Source organism: Chelonoidis abingdonii, chromosome 1 (genome assembly GCF_003597395.2).
Source record: "Chelonoidis abingdonii isolate Lonesome George chromosome 1, CheloAbing_2.0, whole genome shotgun sequence".
Classification (NCBI taxonomy): domain Eukaryota; kingdom Metazoa; phylum Chordata; order Testudines; family Testudinidae; genus Chelonoidis; species Chelonoidis abingdonii.
The window spans coordinates 338,624,360-338,640,373 of record NC_133769.1 but is presented as its reverse complement, the minus strand read 5'-3'; the positions used below and the strand labels follow the sequence as shown (position 1 = coordinate 338,640,373).

Genomic DNA, 16,014 nt, shown 5'->3' with positions numbered 1-16,014 from the left:
GGGTCATTCAGTCCTTTGTTCAGAGCTTCAGTTTGTAGCAAAGTTCCTCCAAAGGTAAGAGGCAGGATTGAAGACCAGATGGAGATGAGGCATCAGCCTTTTATAGTCTTTTCCAGGTGTAAGAACACTTCTTTGTTCTTACTGTGGAAAATTACAACAAAATGGAGTCTGGAGTCACACGGGCAAGCTCCTGCATACTTTGCTGAGTACAAGGCGTATCTGCCTTCTCTCAATGGGTCAGTTGTATAGCTGATGGTCCTTAATAGGCCATCAAGCAGGCTAGGCAGAGCTAAGACCAACTTATCTGGGGTGTCACCCAGAAGCATAGCATAAGTTTGAAATACAGACAGGACAGAGCCAAGATTCATAACTTCAACTACAAAATGATACATACATATAGACAGCATAATAATAACCAGCAACCCATAACCTGGTCTTAGACACCTTATATGACCCCCTTTACAAAAGATTTGGTGCCACTACAGGACCTTGGTTGCAACAATGTTCTATATGGTCCCAACTTATATCAATAACGTCACATGTACCACTGCGGCTGTGTCACTGTAAAGCAAGCAATGTAGCTGCCCTTCATTGCCAGAGAGCTCTCCTGACAACAAAATAAAACCACCCTGAACGAGGGGTGGTAGCTTTGTTGCTGGGAGAGCATCTCCTGTCAATGAAGCCCTGTGCACACAAGCACTTTTTGTTGTTAAAACTTTTGTTGTTCGGGGGGTGCTTTTTCACACTTCTAGCAACAAAAGTTTTAGTGCAGTGAACAAAAGTGCAGTGAAGACATAACCTTATAACTCTGCCAGAGATCTTGAGTGGGGAAAAAATCATCATGAGAAATGAAACAGACATGCATCTACAGAGATAGATTGTGAAGGCCAGAGTTGAAACACACCATGTTGCCAATGGACTTCAGTTTCTGAAGCTATCTTTCTGGACCCTATCAAAACTATTAAATTCATTCATTTTAAACAAAGAAATATGATCTTGAGAAAGTAGAAAAAGGTGCAATCATTCATCATCCATTTTCACAGGTACCTCCCTCCCACAAGTCTAATACTGGCACTGGGCTTGATGAACGCTGCTTTTCTGCTCCCTCGGAAGGATGGATCCTGCAATAGCAGCCACTCGGGGAAGGAAGCAGTTCTGGGATTATTCATCAGTAAGGTTAAGATTCCTTCATGGGTATTTTTAGTAGAAGTCAGGGACAGGTCACAAGCAATAAACAAAAATTCACAGAAGCCCATTATCCGTCCCTGACTTTTACTAAAAATATCCAGGGCAGGAGACAAACAGAGCAGTGCTGGGGTTTTCAGCTGCTCCAGTCCCACTGTTGCTCCTCCTGGCCCTCAGTCAGCTGTTCGGTGGCCCTGGGCTGACCATTGGTAAGATGTTTGGCGGTCGGGGCTGACTGCTAGTCAGCTCTTCTGATGGCCACTGCTCCAGTCCTGCCACAGAAGAAGTCCCGGAAAGTCCCAGAATCAGTGACTTCCATGACAGAATTATATTCTTATTCATCAGGAAAAACTGGTGGAGTAAAGTATTACAAGGGCAAGATGGTGTGGGTGAGTGGGAGGGATTCTCTACACTTGCACAAAAGTGGGGTGCAAGGGTGCAGTGGGCAGACTAGAGACCGACATCCCCGGCACTTGTGGTTGTGCCTCTCTCTGCCTCATATTACAACAGCACTGTATCTCATCCCTTCCCCCCTGTCCGTTTGGTGCCCAACCCTGGGGGCAGCCACTGAGAAGGGCAGAGCTTGCATACCTGGCCATGCATCCATGCTTGAGGACAGTGTGGGAGGCAATGGGGGATTTTCTAGGCACTTGGTATTCCTGTGGGAATTCTGAACAACTGTGCATGCGCAGAATTTATATCCCCTACAGATTTCTTTGATTCCCCACAGAAAAATGACTTTCTAATAGGGAAGCAAAGGGAAACCACAAGAGTGGTCATACAACCCTCCCCAGCAGTACGTTTCAGGTATCTAAGGCAGCTAGCAGAGAGAGAAATCACTGTAGGGCAAGGGGTGGGACTGGGAAAGACCTGGCTGGTGGCTCCTCCCCTGCGCTGGGCTCAGCTGCTAGTCTCAGCAGGGCTGGGAAGGATGGGACTTTCTCTTCCCCTGATGGCATCCAGGGCCGGGTCACACTTATCCCCTGATTTCTCCCCTGGCTGGAGGAAGCTCTGCAAAAGGCCTCCTCTCTCTCATGCTTCCTGCACCCATCGCTCCTCAGTTGCAGGGGAAGGTATCACTGTAGGGAGAGCTGCTCCCCCATCCACCCAACCCCCATGTATCCAGACCCCCTCATACCCAGACACTCCCACTAAGTCTCACCCTCACACTCAGAATGCCCCCCTTGCCAAGTTCTACTCCTGCAGCACCTGGATCACCCCAATGAACCATCCGCACCCAGATCCCACCTCACCGTGCCCCAAACAGCTGCACCCGGATTCCCACCCCACCAAACTCCACTTCCCCAGCACCTGGACCCCCCACTTTGCCCCCCACACCCAGAACCCCTGCCGAGCTCATTCCCACCCAAAACCCCCTACTAAACCCCATCCACCTTCACCTGGACATACTGCAGAATCCCTTCACAGTTGTATCCAGAACCCCACAACGAGCCCCGGCACATCTGGTTCCTCTGAGTTGCCCAAACCCAGATTGCCCCACCCAGAACCCTCTCAACCCACACCTGGATCCCCCCACTCTAAGATCCTGCCTGCACACACCTGGTGCACCTGGCACAGAGAGGGACAGGCTCTGTTCTTGTGTTGTATCAGGGTTGGGTGCAGCCTCACTGCTGACTCTATGCCCCTGGGAGCTTCTCCCTTCCTAAGTGGAGCAGTTTGTATTTATCTTTATTGAACTTCATCCAGTTTACCTCAGACCATTTCTCCAATTTGTCCAGATCATTTTGAATCTTGACCCTGTCCTCCAAAGCAGTTACAATCCCGCCCAGTTTGGTATCATCTGCAAACTTAATAAGCGTACTTTCTAATTCAACATCTAAGTTGTTGATGAAGATATTGAACAGAGCCGGTCCCAAAACAGACCCCATGCGGAACCCCACTTGTTATACCTTTCCAGCAGGATTGGGAGCCATTAATAACACTCTCTGAGTAGTTAAATTGTTGGCGCAGGAGTAACTGGGCTAGACTAGTAGTGACTACAGAGCAGACAGCCTGCATACGGTGCCTGCAGAGCACCACTCCTATGAGTCTCTCTTCCCCCCACAATCCCGCTTTCGCTGCCATTAATTCACTGAGCAGACACGGGCAGGGCTGGCTTCAGCCGTTGCTACTGCGCATGTTCGGGCAGCTCGCGCATGCTCAGTAACAACAGGGCAATCATTTTGAAGGGAGGCATATTTTGACACTAGGGGCAGGCGGATGCTGACCGGGCCTCACCACAGTAGCCAACCCGCTGGATGGGGTGACCTCCAGCACCCACCCGCGGCGGCTGACCTTTCGGAGACCCATTGCCTCATCTTCGCGCCTCCTTCTCAATAACGCGCAGACACCCACCTGCAGCCAAGAGTAGTAACGGTGCGGCCTGTCTGACCGACCCGCTATGCTGTCGCTGCACGCTGATTGGCTCAGCCGGCTGTCAGTCCCTCCATCCCTGTGCTCGGAGTGGCTTCTCGCGTTGTCCCCGCCAGTAACCCCGCCCTCTGTTAACCTCTGCTGGACTCCTCGCCCGCCCCATCACGTAGCAGCCGCCGTCCCTGGTAGGCTGCTGATTGGTTCGTCGTCTCGTCACTTACACTCTTGTCGGCCGGGTATGTGTTCTGGAACAGGGAGGTGGGCGCGACGGGCGCTCTTCACAGGGGCGGGAGGCGCGCGCCCTGTGGAGTTTTTGCCCCAGTACCAAGAACGCACACTGCGCACGGCAGCGCGCTTCGTTGTCTGTAGGTTGGTCCATGTGCCGGGTGAGGGCGGGGCTAAGACGTCCAGCCACTGACCCTGTCGCCTCTCCACCCGCAGGGCTCCTGCCCCCTTCAGTCAGGGGGGCTGAGGCGGTGGGCGCTGTGCTGCTCCCCGAGGGAGAGCGCTGGGTTCCCCCGGCGCCCCCTCGCGTGTAGCGCTCCCCGGCAGGGCTACGGGACTTCCCACACTGCCGCGCCCCGTGACCGTCCTCTAGTGGCCAGGCGCGCTCCCGGGCCCGCCCGCGGGTTCACGAGAGCTGGAGCGCCCCGCGCTTCCGTATGGGCAGCGCGCGCTGGGCCTTCCCCTGCGCCGCCTGGGCCCCGCGCCGGGATGAGTGGCTGCTGGCCGCGCGCCTGGTGCAGCCCGAGGAGAAGGACCGCGTCCGCCAGTTCGTCTTTGCCCGGGATGCCAAGGCTGCCATGGTAGAGGCGGCTGCGCCTTATGGCGATAGCGCGGGGGGAACTGCGTGTAGAAAGGGAGTTACTAGGGCAGGAGGAAAGGCGGGTGATTTACTTAAAGCAGCGCCAGTTGTTGACCGTAGTGTTTTTTATGGTTATGGAGCCATGCACGTGCACGGTGCTTTGCCTGTGTAAAATAGAAGGTCCCGACCCCCGTCTGCTGGCAGATACGGCAAAACCTGTCCTGTCCACCAACAGAACCTGCGGCAGGGCTGCCAGAGTGTCCCGCTTGCAGCACCCGTAGCCAGCACTCCATGCCCTATACTGCCTTTCTGGGAGGAGTTCAAAGTGTTCGTGTTAATTTTTAAAGCTCGAACGGTGTGTTCATACTGGCACTGCATTTTAGGAACAAGCCTCCCGACTCAAGTCCATAGACTTGCAGTATTAGCACCCCCTCCCTGGGCTTGAAAGACCCAGACTTAACCTGAAGGCAACCCATACACAGCTATTTTTCAGCATTCTAATACAAGGCTTATAAGCTTAGGTAGCACAAATCTGTGGCCCTGGGTTGTGAGGCTTGTTCCTAAATGCAGTGGCAGTATGGACATACCTTCAAGTCTCAGTCCCAGGTGCAGCATACACATAACTGCCTTAGGTCCTTCATCCTGGGATACTGCCTGTCTCACCATGACATGCTGCCATAGTTTGAATCAGCTGAAGTCTTGGAGGCAGCTGCAGGCTGGGTTTTGCTATAAAAGAAAAGGGACCGCTGGCAGGGTGTTCTCTAGCTCAGGGCTATCTCTTTCCTTTAGAATGTACTGCTCCCTCCCCTAATCCAGAGTAGCCCAATTTTTGACCTGCAGTGTATGCTGCAAATCACATATTTTTCGGAGGCAGTTTGAGGAATCAAATACACCAAACAATGACTAGTCTGTTGTCTTAGTGGTATTAGTGATAGCAGGGGGAGGGGTTCTGTCTGTGAACTATTGACAGACAACAGGTCACAAGGGATTGTGAAAGAACTCTCTCAACCTTGTTGTTTTATAATGTCATTACATGAAATAAAAACCAGCAACAGTGTGAGGTTGTATATCTAAGAAGCATAGCGTGTAAAACTATCTTTTAAAACTCTGCAAAGATGAAGTTCAAGCTTTATATCAACTCAAGTAATATAAATTATAACATTGTTTTATTAATGATCATTTTTGACTGTTCTACTTCCACAAGCCCTTCATTTAGCTTTTAAATGATTTTTAACTAAAACAACATTAATAGGAAAGCTGAGAGAGAGTTTTAATTAAGTGCAAAGAAATATTCACTATTGTGGGCAGGGGAATAAAACATCCTCAGCAGGAAGGTGATGAGGTGGTGAAAGGAGGGAAATCCTATTTCAGATAATACGAATCTTTAGAAGGGGGATTGCATTTTACTGTGTTGCATAAATTATTGATACATTTTACACAAGCATTTATTTGTGATGTATCTGAGCTGGTAAACATTTTTAGCTCTTTCATTTATCTCGTGCTATGGTTTTTGTAAATAGCAAATTTCTGTAAGTAATAAGTAAAATTTAGCTTTACTTCCTAAGTAAGTAAGCTAACTGGTATTTTAGCAGTTACAAATTGATCTTTGTATATGGCACAATGGTTCCATATGCATCGTTTTAAACTTTTTTTTATTTCATAGGCTGGTCGTCTGCTGATAAGAAAATTAATTGCAGAAAAACTGCGAATACCTTGGAATGAAATACACTTGCAAAGGACATCAAAAGGAAAACCCTTCCTGGTGAATGACATACTTGATATCCATCCCAATTTCAATTTTAATGTCTCTCATCAAGGGGATTATGCAGTTCTTGCAGCTGAGCCTGAGCTTCAAGTTGGCATTGATATAATGAAGACTAATTTGCCAGGTAATGTATTACTGTTACCAAAGACATTTTAGACTCTAACTATTGAGTATTTTAAGGTTTCCATAAAGGTCAACCAAAGTCCTTGTAATTTAGTGTTATTAAAATAGTTAGCCAGCACTTCTGATTTTTTTTAAACCATTGATTGAATTTATTTGCTTATTTATTGTTGTAAAGTCTCTGAGGTATATATTGGACTTCTTTGTTGCATTTCTGATTGTGGATCTTTCTGTTTATCTTTCCAAGTTTGAAATACAACCATGGGTCAGTAAGGCCTTGGTCCTGCAATTAAATCAGTAGGGGCAGGCATCTGCAGAAATCTCATTGCAGGATTGGACCCTAGAAGATTTTTAGAATGCTAAGCCTCACAGAAGCTTCCAGTTAGCTCACTCATTGGCATAAATCTGAACAATAACTGGGTTGTAGATTAATGAAATGCAGTACAAAACACTGTAAAAGGAAACTGTCTCAAATGCATTCCAAAAAAAATGCAATTTTACGAAGAGCACTTCATAAAGATAGCTCAGCTTTCAACATGACGGGAGTAAAGGAGCAAGATACTGGAATTTATACCAGCATGTTGTTTTTCTGGCATTTATTCCCACTATACTAAAAACTTCTTCAGAAAATTTACAAGCATAACAAAAATAATCTGAAACTATGGAAATCTTGTATCATATCTTGTGAAGAAAGTTTTTTTCTGCAGTTTCTCCACAATCTTCAGTTTGTCCAGTATTCTGTGTGTCAAGAAATAAAAAATAATGGTAACTTAGGTACAAGTGATCATGACATGATCACGTTTATAATATGTTAACAGAATAAAGTTCAGACCAGTAAAGCGTATATACTCACACTCATAGATGGTTGATGCTTTAGAAGGGCCAGTTTCATGAAGCTGAAAACAATTATGAGCCAAATCATCTGGGAGGAATAATTTAATCAGAAAAATGTGAATGATGATTGAGAATTGCTTAAGAACACTTTACTAGATGCCCAAAAAGCCAGACTCAAGGAAGAAGGCTGTATTGGTTTTTTTAAAGAGCAACTCTAGAGGGGAAGTGAAGGCAGATAAAAAATAATATATAACAAACGAAAGAAAGGGGAAGTTGATAGTAATTAATAAATTAAATATAAATTAAATATAAATAAATTAAATATTAAATTAAATTAAAAATAAATTAAATATACATTAAATATAAATATAATAAATTAAATTAATATAAATCAGAACTTAGACATTGCAGAAAATTGATAAAGGAAACAGAGGGACTCAAGGAGAAATCTGTGTCCAGCAGAGTTAAGGAGAATAAGAGAGATTTAAAAAAAAAAAAAGAAGATAGATGTAGTAGGGAAAAAGAATCTTAGCAATGGTATTAGTCCGTTACTAGGTGGAAATGGTAGAACTAGCAATAATAATGCAGAATATGCCGAAGTGTTCAATAAATATTTCTGTTCTATATTTGGAAAAGGAACAGACTGTGTTGTCTCATCATATTATAACACTCTTTCCATTCCAGTAGTATCTCAGGTGGATGTTAAACAGAGGTTACTAAAGTTAGTTATTTTTAAATCAGCATTTCTAGATAGCTTGCATCCAAGAGATTAAAAATCAGCTCTTTTTTAAAAGTTTTGGAAGACTGAGAAAGTTCCAGAAGGCTATAAGAAAGCTAGTAATGTGCCACTATTTAATAACAGTGTAAATGAGATGATCTGGGTAATTATAGTCCTGTCAGTCTGACATTGATCCCAGGCAAGATAATGGAGTGGCCATACAGGACTTGATTAATAAAGAATTATAAGAGGGTAATAACCTATGCTGATTGGCATTAATTTTTACGGAAAATAGTTTTTTGTCATACTAATTATATCTTTTTCAACCAAACATGTAATCTTATTTAAAACAAACAAACAAACCCACAGTAGTGCAGAGGTAATAATGTTAGACCTTTGTAAGATGTTTGACTTGGTACTGCCTAACATTTTGATTAAAAAACTAGAATGATATACAATTAATTTGACATATTAAATAAATTAAAAACTGGGTAATTGATAGGATTCAAAATGATAGGGAATCGCCATCTGGTGGGATCCTGCAGGGATCAGTTCTTGGCCCTACTCTATTTAACATTTTTATCAATGGCCCAGAAGAAAACATAAAATCATCAGTGATCCAGTTTGCAGATGATACAAAAATTGAGGGAGTGGTAAATAGTAGAGGACAGATCACTAATTTAGTGTGATCTGGATATCTTGTTAAATTGGATGCAAGCAAACAATATGACTGTGTGTGTGTGTGTGTGTGTGTGTGTGTATATATGTATATGTGTATCTGTGAACAAGGAATACAGGCCAAACTTACGCCATGGAGGGGAGCACTCTATCCTGGGAAGTGGTGCCTCTGAAAAGATTGTGTGTGTGTGGAGGGTGGTTGTGAGACACTGTGGACAAAAGGGCTAATGCAATCCTTGGATGCATAAACGGGAATCTTGAGTAGGGGGAGAGGTTATTTTACCTCTATATTTGGCACTGGTGTGACTGCTGCAGGAATACTGTGTCCAGTTCACAATTCAAGAAGGATATTGATAAATTGGAGAGAGTTAAGAGAAGAGCGACGAGAATGCTTAAAGGATTAGAAAACCTGCCTTACAGTGATAGACTTAAGGAACTCAGTCTATTTAGCTTAACAAAGAGAAGGTCTAGCAGAGAAAGGTAAAATGTGATCCAGTGGAGCTATACAAATTCAGACTGGAAATAAGGTGTATATTTTTAACAGTGAGGGTAATTAAGCACTGGAACAGTTCATCAAGGATCATGGTAGATTCTCCACCACAGGCAATTTTTAAATCAGATTGAATGATTTTCTTAAATATATGCTCTGAAAGCTTCCCCAAAATAATTCCATGACCTGTGTCATATAGGAGATCAGGTTGGATCTTTTGGCATTGGAATCTGTGTTTAAGTATAAGAAAATATTTCATTTGTGAGAGTGACACATCATCTATGCATACACAATTTATTAATTGTTTTAAGCAATATTTGTAAATATCTGTGCACTGAGATTGGAGAAGCAACTTATTATCATGGTCAGTTTGTAGTTTGACAGATCTGGCCTTGATATACAGAAACTTTAAATACGGTTTGGCAATATCAGGGTCTAACCCTGATATTTGTGTGCAGCTAAGCCCTTGTTTGGGATTCAGTTCAGTCTCTCAAGACCCGGACTGTCAAGGGGAAGAGAAGATACAGTGCCTCAGTAGCAGTAACTGGAGGCATTATACCTTGGAAAGATATATTGCCTCCTGAGAGCTAATGTGCATAGGCAGCACCTTGCCACGCCTTTTAAAAAGCCTTTCTGTTTCAAAAGGCAGGGGACAAGGCTGCACCCATACACCTTCCTCACAGGGCTAGTTTGCACTGCAAACAGCATTAGTTGGCTCCTTCTCCTTGCGCACTGGGAAGATCACAGATTATATGTATCCACGAAGGCTATGGCTACACTAGCACTTTTGTCGGTAAAACTTATGTTGCTCAGGGATGTGAAAAAACACACCCCTGACAAACATAAGTTACACCAACAGAAGCGCCAGTGTGGACAGCATTCTGTTGGAAGGAGATGCTCTCCCACTGACATAGCTACCGCCACTCGTTGGGGGTAATTTAATTATGTCAACAGGAATACTCTCTCCCATTGACATAGAGGGCTACACAGGAGGTTTTACGACAGCACAGCTGCATAGGTACAGCTGTGCCACTGTCAGGTCTCTAGTGTAGACATAGCCTTAAAAGGAACTGTGGAGGTGGGGTATTCCGTCCTCTGCTGATTTTAACACGGTTCTGTAAAGCAAGCACGATTTACTGCTTGGCACTTTGAAAGATTTTCCTTTAAATGGCATAGGCATTCTTGCTCTCTTCTCTCTTTCTCTCCCTGGTTTTTACATAGGGACTAGTATATAGCGTGGTTTTACAGCCTTTTAAAATCCCTGTGTTTGCCATCTTGTGTTTAATTGTCCAAAACCTCTCCGTTCTCTAACAAACCAAAAGATCAATGTGAATCCCTAACAGATTGTTGAAGTCCCTGTTTTTTCCCTTCCCACATTCATTTCTAGTATGTAACAGAGTAAAAGTATAAAAAGAGGTCTAGATGCAGTTAATGTCAAGATTAAAAAAATCCACACCCTAGAACACTTTCAGGAAATCATTTTAATAAACGACATGAAAAAAGCGAGAGCCAGATTAATGTGTAATGATTAAATGGCATTTTAAAAACATTTCTGTAGTCTACCCAACTGGTCTTATGAAACCAATTGAACTGTTTGATTCTAAAAGCAGCAGATCTTTCCCAGAGGGAGATCATAGGTTTAATTTCACTTTTTTGTTTTTGTAAGATTATCTTCACCTTTTTTCCTGCCCTCAAATAAAGAGGGTATTCTGGTGTTTAAGGAGATGTTTTATGAGCAGCTTCTCAGTTAAATAAAATTATATATTATCATTATTTAAAACTGCAGGAGTAGCTGAAACTCCATAGTCTCCCTTTACCATCTTCCTTTTTCCTTTCTTATTTTTTATCTATTTCCCCCCCATCACCCTTTTTTAATTTTGTGCGTATTTCTTCCTTAACCCATCTTGTTACCCCCTTTTTGGAAGAGTTTCCTTATTTATCATCTCTCCCTTCCCTTAAAAATAGTATATGGTGAGGAATGTCCATTTGGTTATGGAAGGCCAGATACACCCTGGTCCATTGCTCATTTAATGAGCCAAAGGAAGCCACTTCAGAACAGCCTGAGGCGATCCTTTGCCTTGTGGCTGAATGGTCTGACCCATGTTCCTGCCATTCATGGGACCTGATATGTGCTTTCATGCACTCCATGTCTGTGCCTTCATTAAAGGGCTAAACCTGTGAAATAACGCCACTGTAAATACTAATGGTGCATTGTATCCATACTAGCCATGCTGTGTTGGTTGCTCTTTTGCCTCATGTATATACTTGTGCTGTATTGCATCATTGCAATCGCACTACCTTTTGATTACCTGTCCCTCAGTTTCAAGTATAGCTGCGTGAAGCAGTGGCTTGTGGGGGTTTTGAAATCAGGGACACAATGTGAACCCCAGGGAATTGTTGGAGAAGTGGACAGGTTTCCATATATTACTAATATACTCCTATAAATATCAAAGTACTGGGTCCATTTCTTCTCCGTTTTCTAAAAATATAATTTTTTAATTTCCCTTTGTTCCTCTAGATAGTGAAACCATCTGAGAGGGATGTGAAGGAAGATTTGTTGTTTGAATTATAGTGAACAAAGTTCTCGAAGTACTGTAAGGGACAATCCTTCATTAATAGGGAGATGAACTAGAGATAAATCTGTTTCTTTTTAATTCTAAAATTCTGTGAAGTTAAATATTTATAGTTTGTCTTCCTATAATAACTGAGCTGTCAATAACTTTTACACAACATTTCTTTTTACTGCCTCTCCCTGGTAAAAGAAGAGCGCTTTAAAATCTGCTTTGCTACTGGCATTTAACTGAATAATAAAGATTTAATAAGTGAGAAACAAGATTTTTTTTATTTCACATTACCGAAATTACAAAGCATAGCTTTTCGATAGAAATTATTTCTATAATATGTGAGTTCACACCTAGTTTTATCGTATTTTACCACTATGGATTTGCAAGGGAAAAACATTTTCAAATTAATTTAAAAAATAATTAACAGTTATTGCCACATCTCAGTCGTTTCCAGTAGACATTTATAAAGGAGATTTAAAGTAACTACAACAATATTTATTAACCTTAGTGGTGTAGTATATTTCAGTGGACAGACCCAAAATACACATTCAGTATAATTCAGTTCTTCTAATGTTTTATATGTACGGTAGAAGATAATTAAATCAACAATATTAAGGGTGGCACTTGAAACTACAGCCACAATACACTGAGTCATTACTAATAGTTTTCCAGTTCACAGTTTGCCTAAAGACAACTTTCCTTTATCAGCTTCACACGAGGCATATTGTTACTGCTCTCTTCTGTTGTTATGAATATGTGCCTTCTCTTTAGTAGGGATTGTTGTAATTGAAAGATCCACAGAGTGGTGCTGTTGCCCTGTGATTGCCTTTAGGTGTTCCAGCTTCATCATATCTCAGAAATTGAAGTCTTACATGCAGCCATCTATAATCTCATTCTCTTAGCAGACTAGGACAGAGGGTTTAGTACAATGTGCATGAAGTGTGTTAAAATGTTCTTTGAGTACTGTATACCTTTTAACTGAATATAAATTATGTCATTATTGCATTCTAGTGGTTGCCATACAGAATCTTTAATAAGGTCAGTTGGTTGTCATTGTATTCAATTAGTGTTCCTATTTTTATAATATCCCTTAATTGTATAATATCCTCAGGTTGCACCAACCTGATATGATTTTCTTTTTGTACAATCACTTTTGCACAAAAGATACTATACAAAATAAATGTAAAATGTTTGATGTGTTTTGAGAACCGTTGTACACTTAACATGTTATCGTATATATGCTTAAGTATTACTTTTTCGCTGTGTTGTCTATTGAGTCACTGGAATAACGAAATAGACTTTTTCCTCCTTCTTACTCTTGCTGCATTATGAATATCTCTGAAATGACACTACCAAAATGAATAACCTTGTTAGGGAGTGCAAAGAAAGAAAAAGAAATTGGTCTGCAAATGCAAAATAGTAATGATTTTCCAGTGCTTGCAGGCTACACAGGATTACCAGAAGACTGATCTGCAGCTGTTCTATATTACCATTTCCCTCCATTTAGATTTATGTATTATAACAATGTAACAGTAGTGTTGATAGAGGAAATCTTTATGCATTTTATGTTTTATTTATTTATTTTTAAATCTGCCTACTGATCTAGCATGTTATGGTTGTAATAGGCTCACCTAGTCTAGACTAGCAGCAAAGAATCCTGTGACACCTGATAGACTAACAGATGTTTTGGAGCATGAGCTTTCGTGGATGAATACCACGAATTCACCCACGAAAGCTCATGCTCCAAAACGTCTGTTAGTCTATACGGTGCCACAGGATTCTTTGCTGCTTTTACAGATCCAGACTAACACGGCTACCCCTCTGATACTAGTCTAGACTGATAGAATACAATTGTTTAACTTCCTGAGGTTCTTAGATTCACATCGTGTTCCTAACTTACTTGATTCCGGACACTCACTGAGCTCAGTGCATTTTATTTTGTTTAAGATTGTTTTAAGATGAATTATGTAGTCATTTGAGAAAAGGCATGCAGTTCTGTTCATTGGCTGATGGAAATGGAAGTAATTGCATACAGATCATTTTCCATGAGAGGCAAAGCATATCAAAAGATTTTTAGAGTTTGGAAGAGTAGTGTGATAAAGGGTTCTCAAATTGTTGATAACTCCTGTGGAGAAGTTAATTGGGCTCTTGACTTGCCTTTTAACCAAGGGGCATGAACTTCTAGGACAGCAAACATTAGCTTTTCTTCAATAATGTGTGGGATGCTTATAAACCAGGGCAGACTGTAACAGATGTCAGTTCTCAGAGACTTTTAAAATAATCATACATTATTAAAGAGCATGCTTAGCATTTGAAATATTCCGAACTTTATTTCCCTGCTCTGATAGTGAATTTATTTATAAATATTGCCATTTATTTGTTTAAAATGGAATTAGAGAAGTAGATGATTTATCAGTTTATTCCTGGTCTTCTGTGGGCTAGTTAGAGTCTGCCCACTTCTCTTAACTATCACATAAAAGTTATTTTGATACTGAAATCTTCAGTCTCGGATTAATTCCAGACCCAGGTGTTTGAGTCATAAAATTTTATCTTTCTTCTCCTCTTCAATATTTTTGATTTATGCTGGTAAAGCTTATTAGAGTTCATGAAAACCTAGTTTTTGAAGTTTGGTCAGCCAACCAGGACCAGGATTTGAAGTTCGATGTGAATTCTGCTGACTGTAGAAATTTAATTTGAGACTAAAAGTATTTCTTGAGATTTTTCTTTCAGTAACCAAACTATCATCTGAGAATACCTGATATTGTGAAGCTTGCCTTTCTCTTGTACGTGTAGAGTAAAGTGAAATGGACACAGAATTAAATTCACTTTTATTTTGTTTGGTTTTTTTAGATTTTTGAATGAATGATAAATGAATAAGAGTTAGGCCAAACTTTGTATAGAAAGAGTACAGAAGAATACCTGACTTCCATTCTTTCTACTAAAGGAGAGAAGGAGAGCTTTATATCCCGCATGCTGAAAGAGGATTTTTGATTCCTTTAAGAACCCTAAAGTAAATTCAGAGGGTTGGACGCACCTGGAGTGTGGTTAAGGCATTTGGCATGAGATCTAGCACTGTACTGAACTTCTGTTGAGTTTTTTGAATTTCTAAAAAAATTATCACAATTTTTCTTTTCTATGCGTGTTCCTTGATCTCAGTAATGTCAAAAAGAGATTTTTTTCTTAAAAGTGCATTTGTCCTCCCTCTGACTTTGATTCTACCTTCATTAAAGTTTTAATTTGTCTTAGGACTTATTGCCATGCTTCACTAATTCTCTGCAGTTAGCATCTAACCTTTGCTGGAGGAGATCTATTAAAAAATAGGTCAAACTAATATAACAATGTATGCAAAGCTGGGTTATTTGGTGTCTTGCCTTAATAACTGGGGGGTTGAGCTGTAGAAGTCCAGAATGATTTATCAAAGAAGGAATGAAAATGATCACATTAATATCTACAGCAGTGTTAAATATGTGGCTCTTGCACAGTGTCTGGAATGAATTAAAAAATCATATTTGGCATGAGTCTTCTATTAAGGAGAGAGAAATCTTGTTTGTGTTCCATTGAAGATACAGAGAAACAGACATTTTAAACTATTGTACATAAAGAATATATATTATATGCTAGCTTTATTATCACCTCTTAGAAACTTCATCTGTAGCTTAACTTCATCTCTTCTACCAATGAAATACTGTTTTTAATTATGGTATTAAGGTTTTTTTTTCCACATCATTTTATGTGAGGAAGCCCCATGTCCCAGTATTTAATAAAAGTAAAATATTCTTTTATACCATGAAATGAAAACCAAATTTTATTTTCTTTTTTATCTTTTGTCTTTCCCTTTAGAGGCAGTCCATGTTGTGACTTTTTAATAGTCATGAAGAATGACTGCATGTTAAGATGTTTTTAGAGGGAGGTAACAGCGTTTAAGAGAGTGAAATTTGCTTATGGGAATGTAATTGCAGCAATAATGGAATAATTGTGGAATAGTTAGGAGGGCTGAAATGAATATTTGGAGAAAGGAAATGTTGAAAATGAGGAGTGAAATAGTATTAAACAAGGTAGGAGAGGAGCTGATGGAGAAGGCATTGAGTAAAAAGAAGAGAGACTACAGGGATACTTGTCTAGATTGTTAGTGAGGTTTTTCTTCTGCACACTGACTTTATAGTGATGATTTGTTGCCTCTAACTTGTCTTTTCAATAATTCAGTTCTAAGTTTCAGAGTAGCAGCCGTGTTAGTCTGTATCTGCAAAAAGAACAGGAGTACTTGTGGCACATTAGAGACTAACAAATTTATTTGAGCATAAGCTTTCGTGAGCTACAGCCCACTTCATTGGATGCACAGACTGGAACAAATAGTAAGGAGATTATATATATTTTGTGTGTGTGTGTGTATGTATGTATGTATACACACACACAACATGAAAAGGGCTCCCACCTTTTCATTGTTCTCTGTGTGTGTGTGTGTGTGTGTGTGTGTGTGTGTGT

The 16,014-nt window shown here is 41.1% G+C and overlaps 2 protein-coding genes across 7 annotated transcripts in view; one reads left to right on the top strand and one right to left on the bottom strand.

Annotated features, from left to right (window-relative positions):
* The window catches only part of KBTBD3 (kelch repeat and BTB domain containing 3), a 28,470-nt gene extending 24,640 nt beyond the window's left edge, over nucleotides 1–3,830 (bottom strand). The window contains exon 1 of one of the 2 annotated variants that reach the window (XR_004375011.2): nucleotides 3,541–3,801. The gene's annotated coding sequence lies outside the window, so the exon portion shown is untranslated. Of the gene's footprint in view, nucleotides 1–3,540 lie in introns of both variants that reach the window. The other variant, XM_032790008.2, reaches the window with a different exon arrangement.
* Nucleotides 3,831–4,097: 267 nt separating this feature from the next.
* Nucleotides 4,098–16,014, top strand: part of AASDHPPT (aminoadipate-semialdehyde dehydrogenase-phosphopantetheinyl transferase) — a 110,846-nt gene continuing 98,929 nt past the window's right edge. For 3 of the 5 annotated variants that reach the window (XR_012655051.1, XM_075061708.1, XM_075061706.1), the window contains exons 1-2: nucleotides 4,108–4,364; nucleotides 6,027–6,252. Coding sequence is in view for 4 of the 5 variants with exons in the window: in XM_075061708.1 (XP_074917809.1) it covers nucleotides 4,221–4,364; nucleotides 6,027–6,252 (370 nt within the window). In the remaining variant the exon portion in view is untranslated. Of the gene's footprint in view, nucleotides 4,447–6,026; nucleotides 6,253–16,014 lie in introns of all 5 variants that reach the window. The other 2 variants (XM_075061705.1, XM_075061707.1) reach the window with 2 other exon arrangements.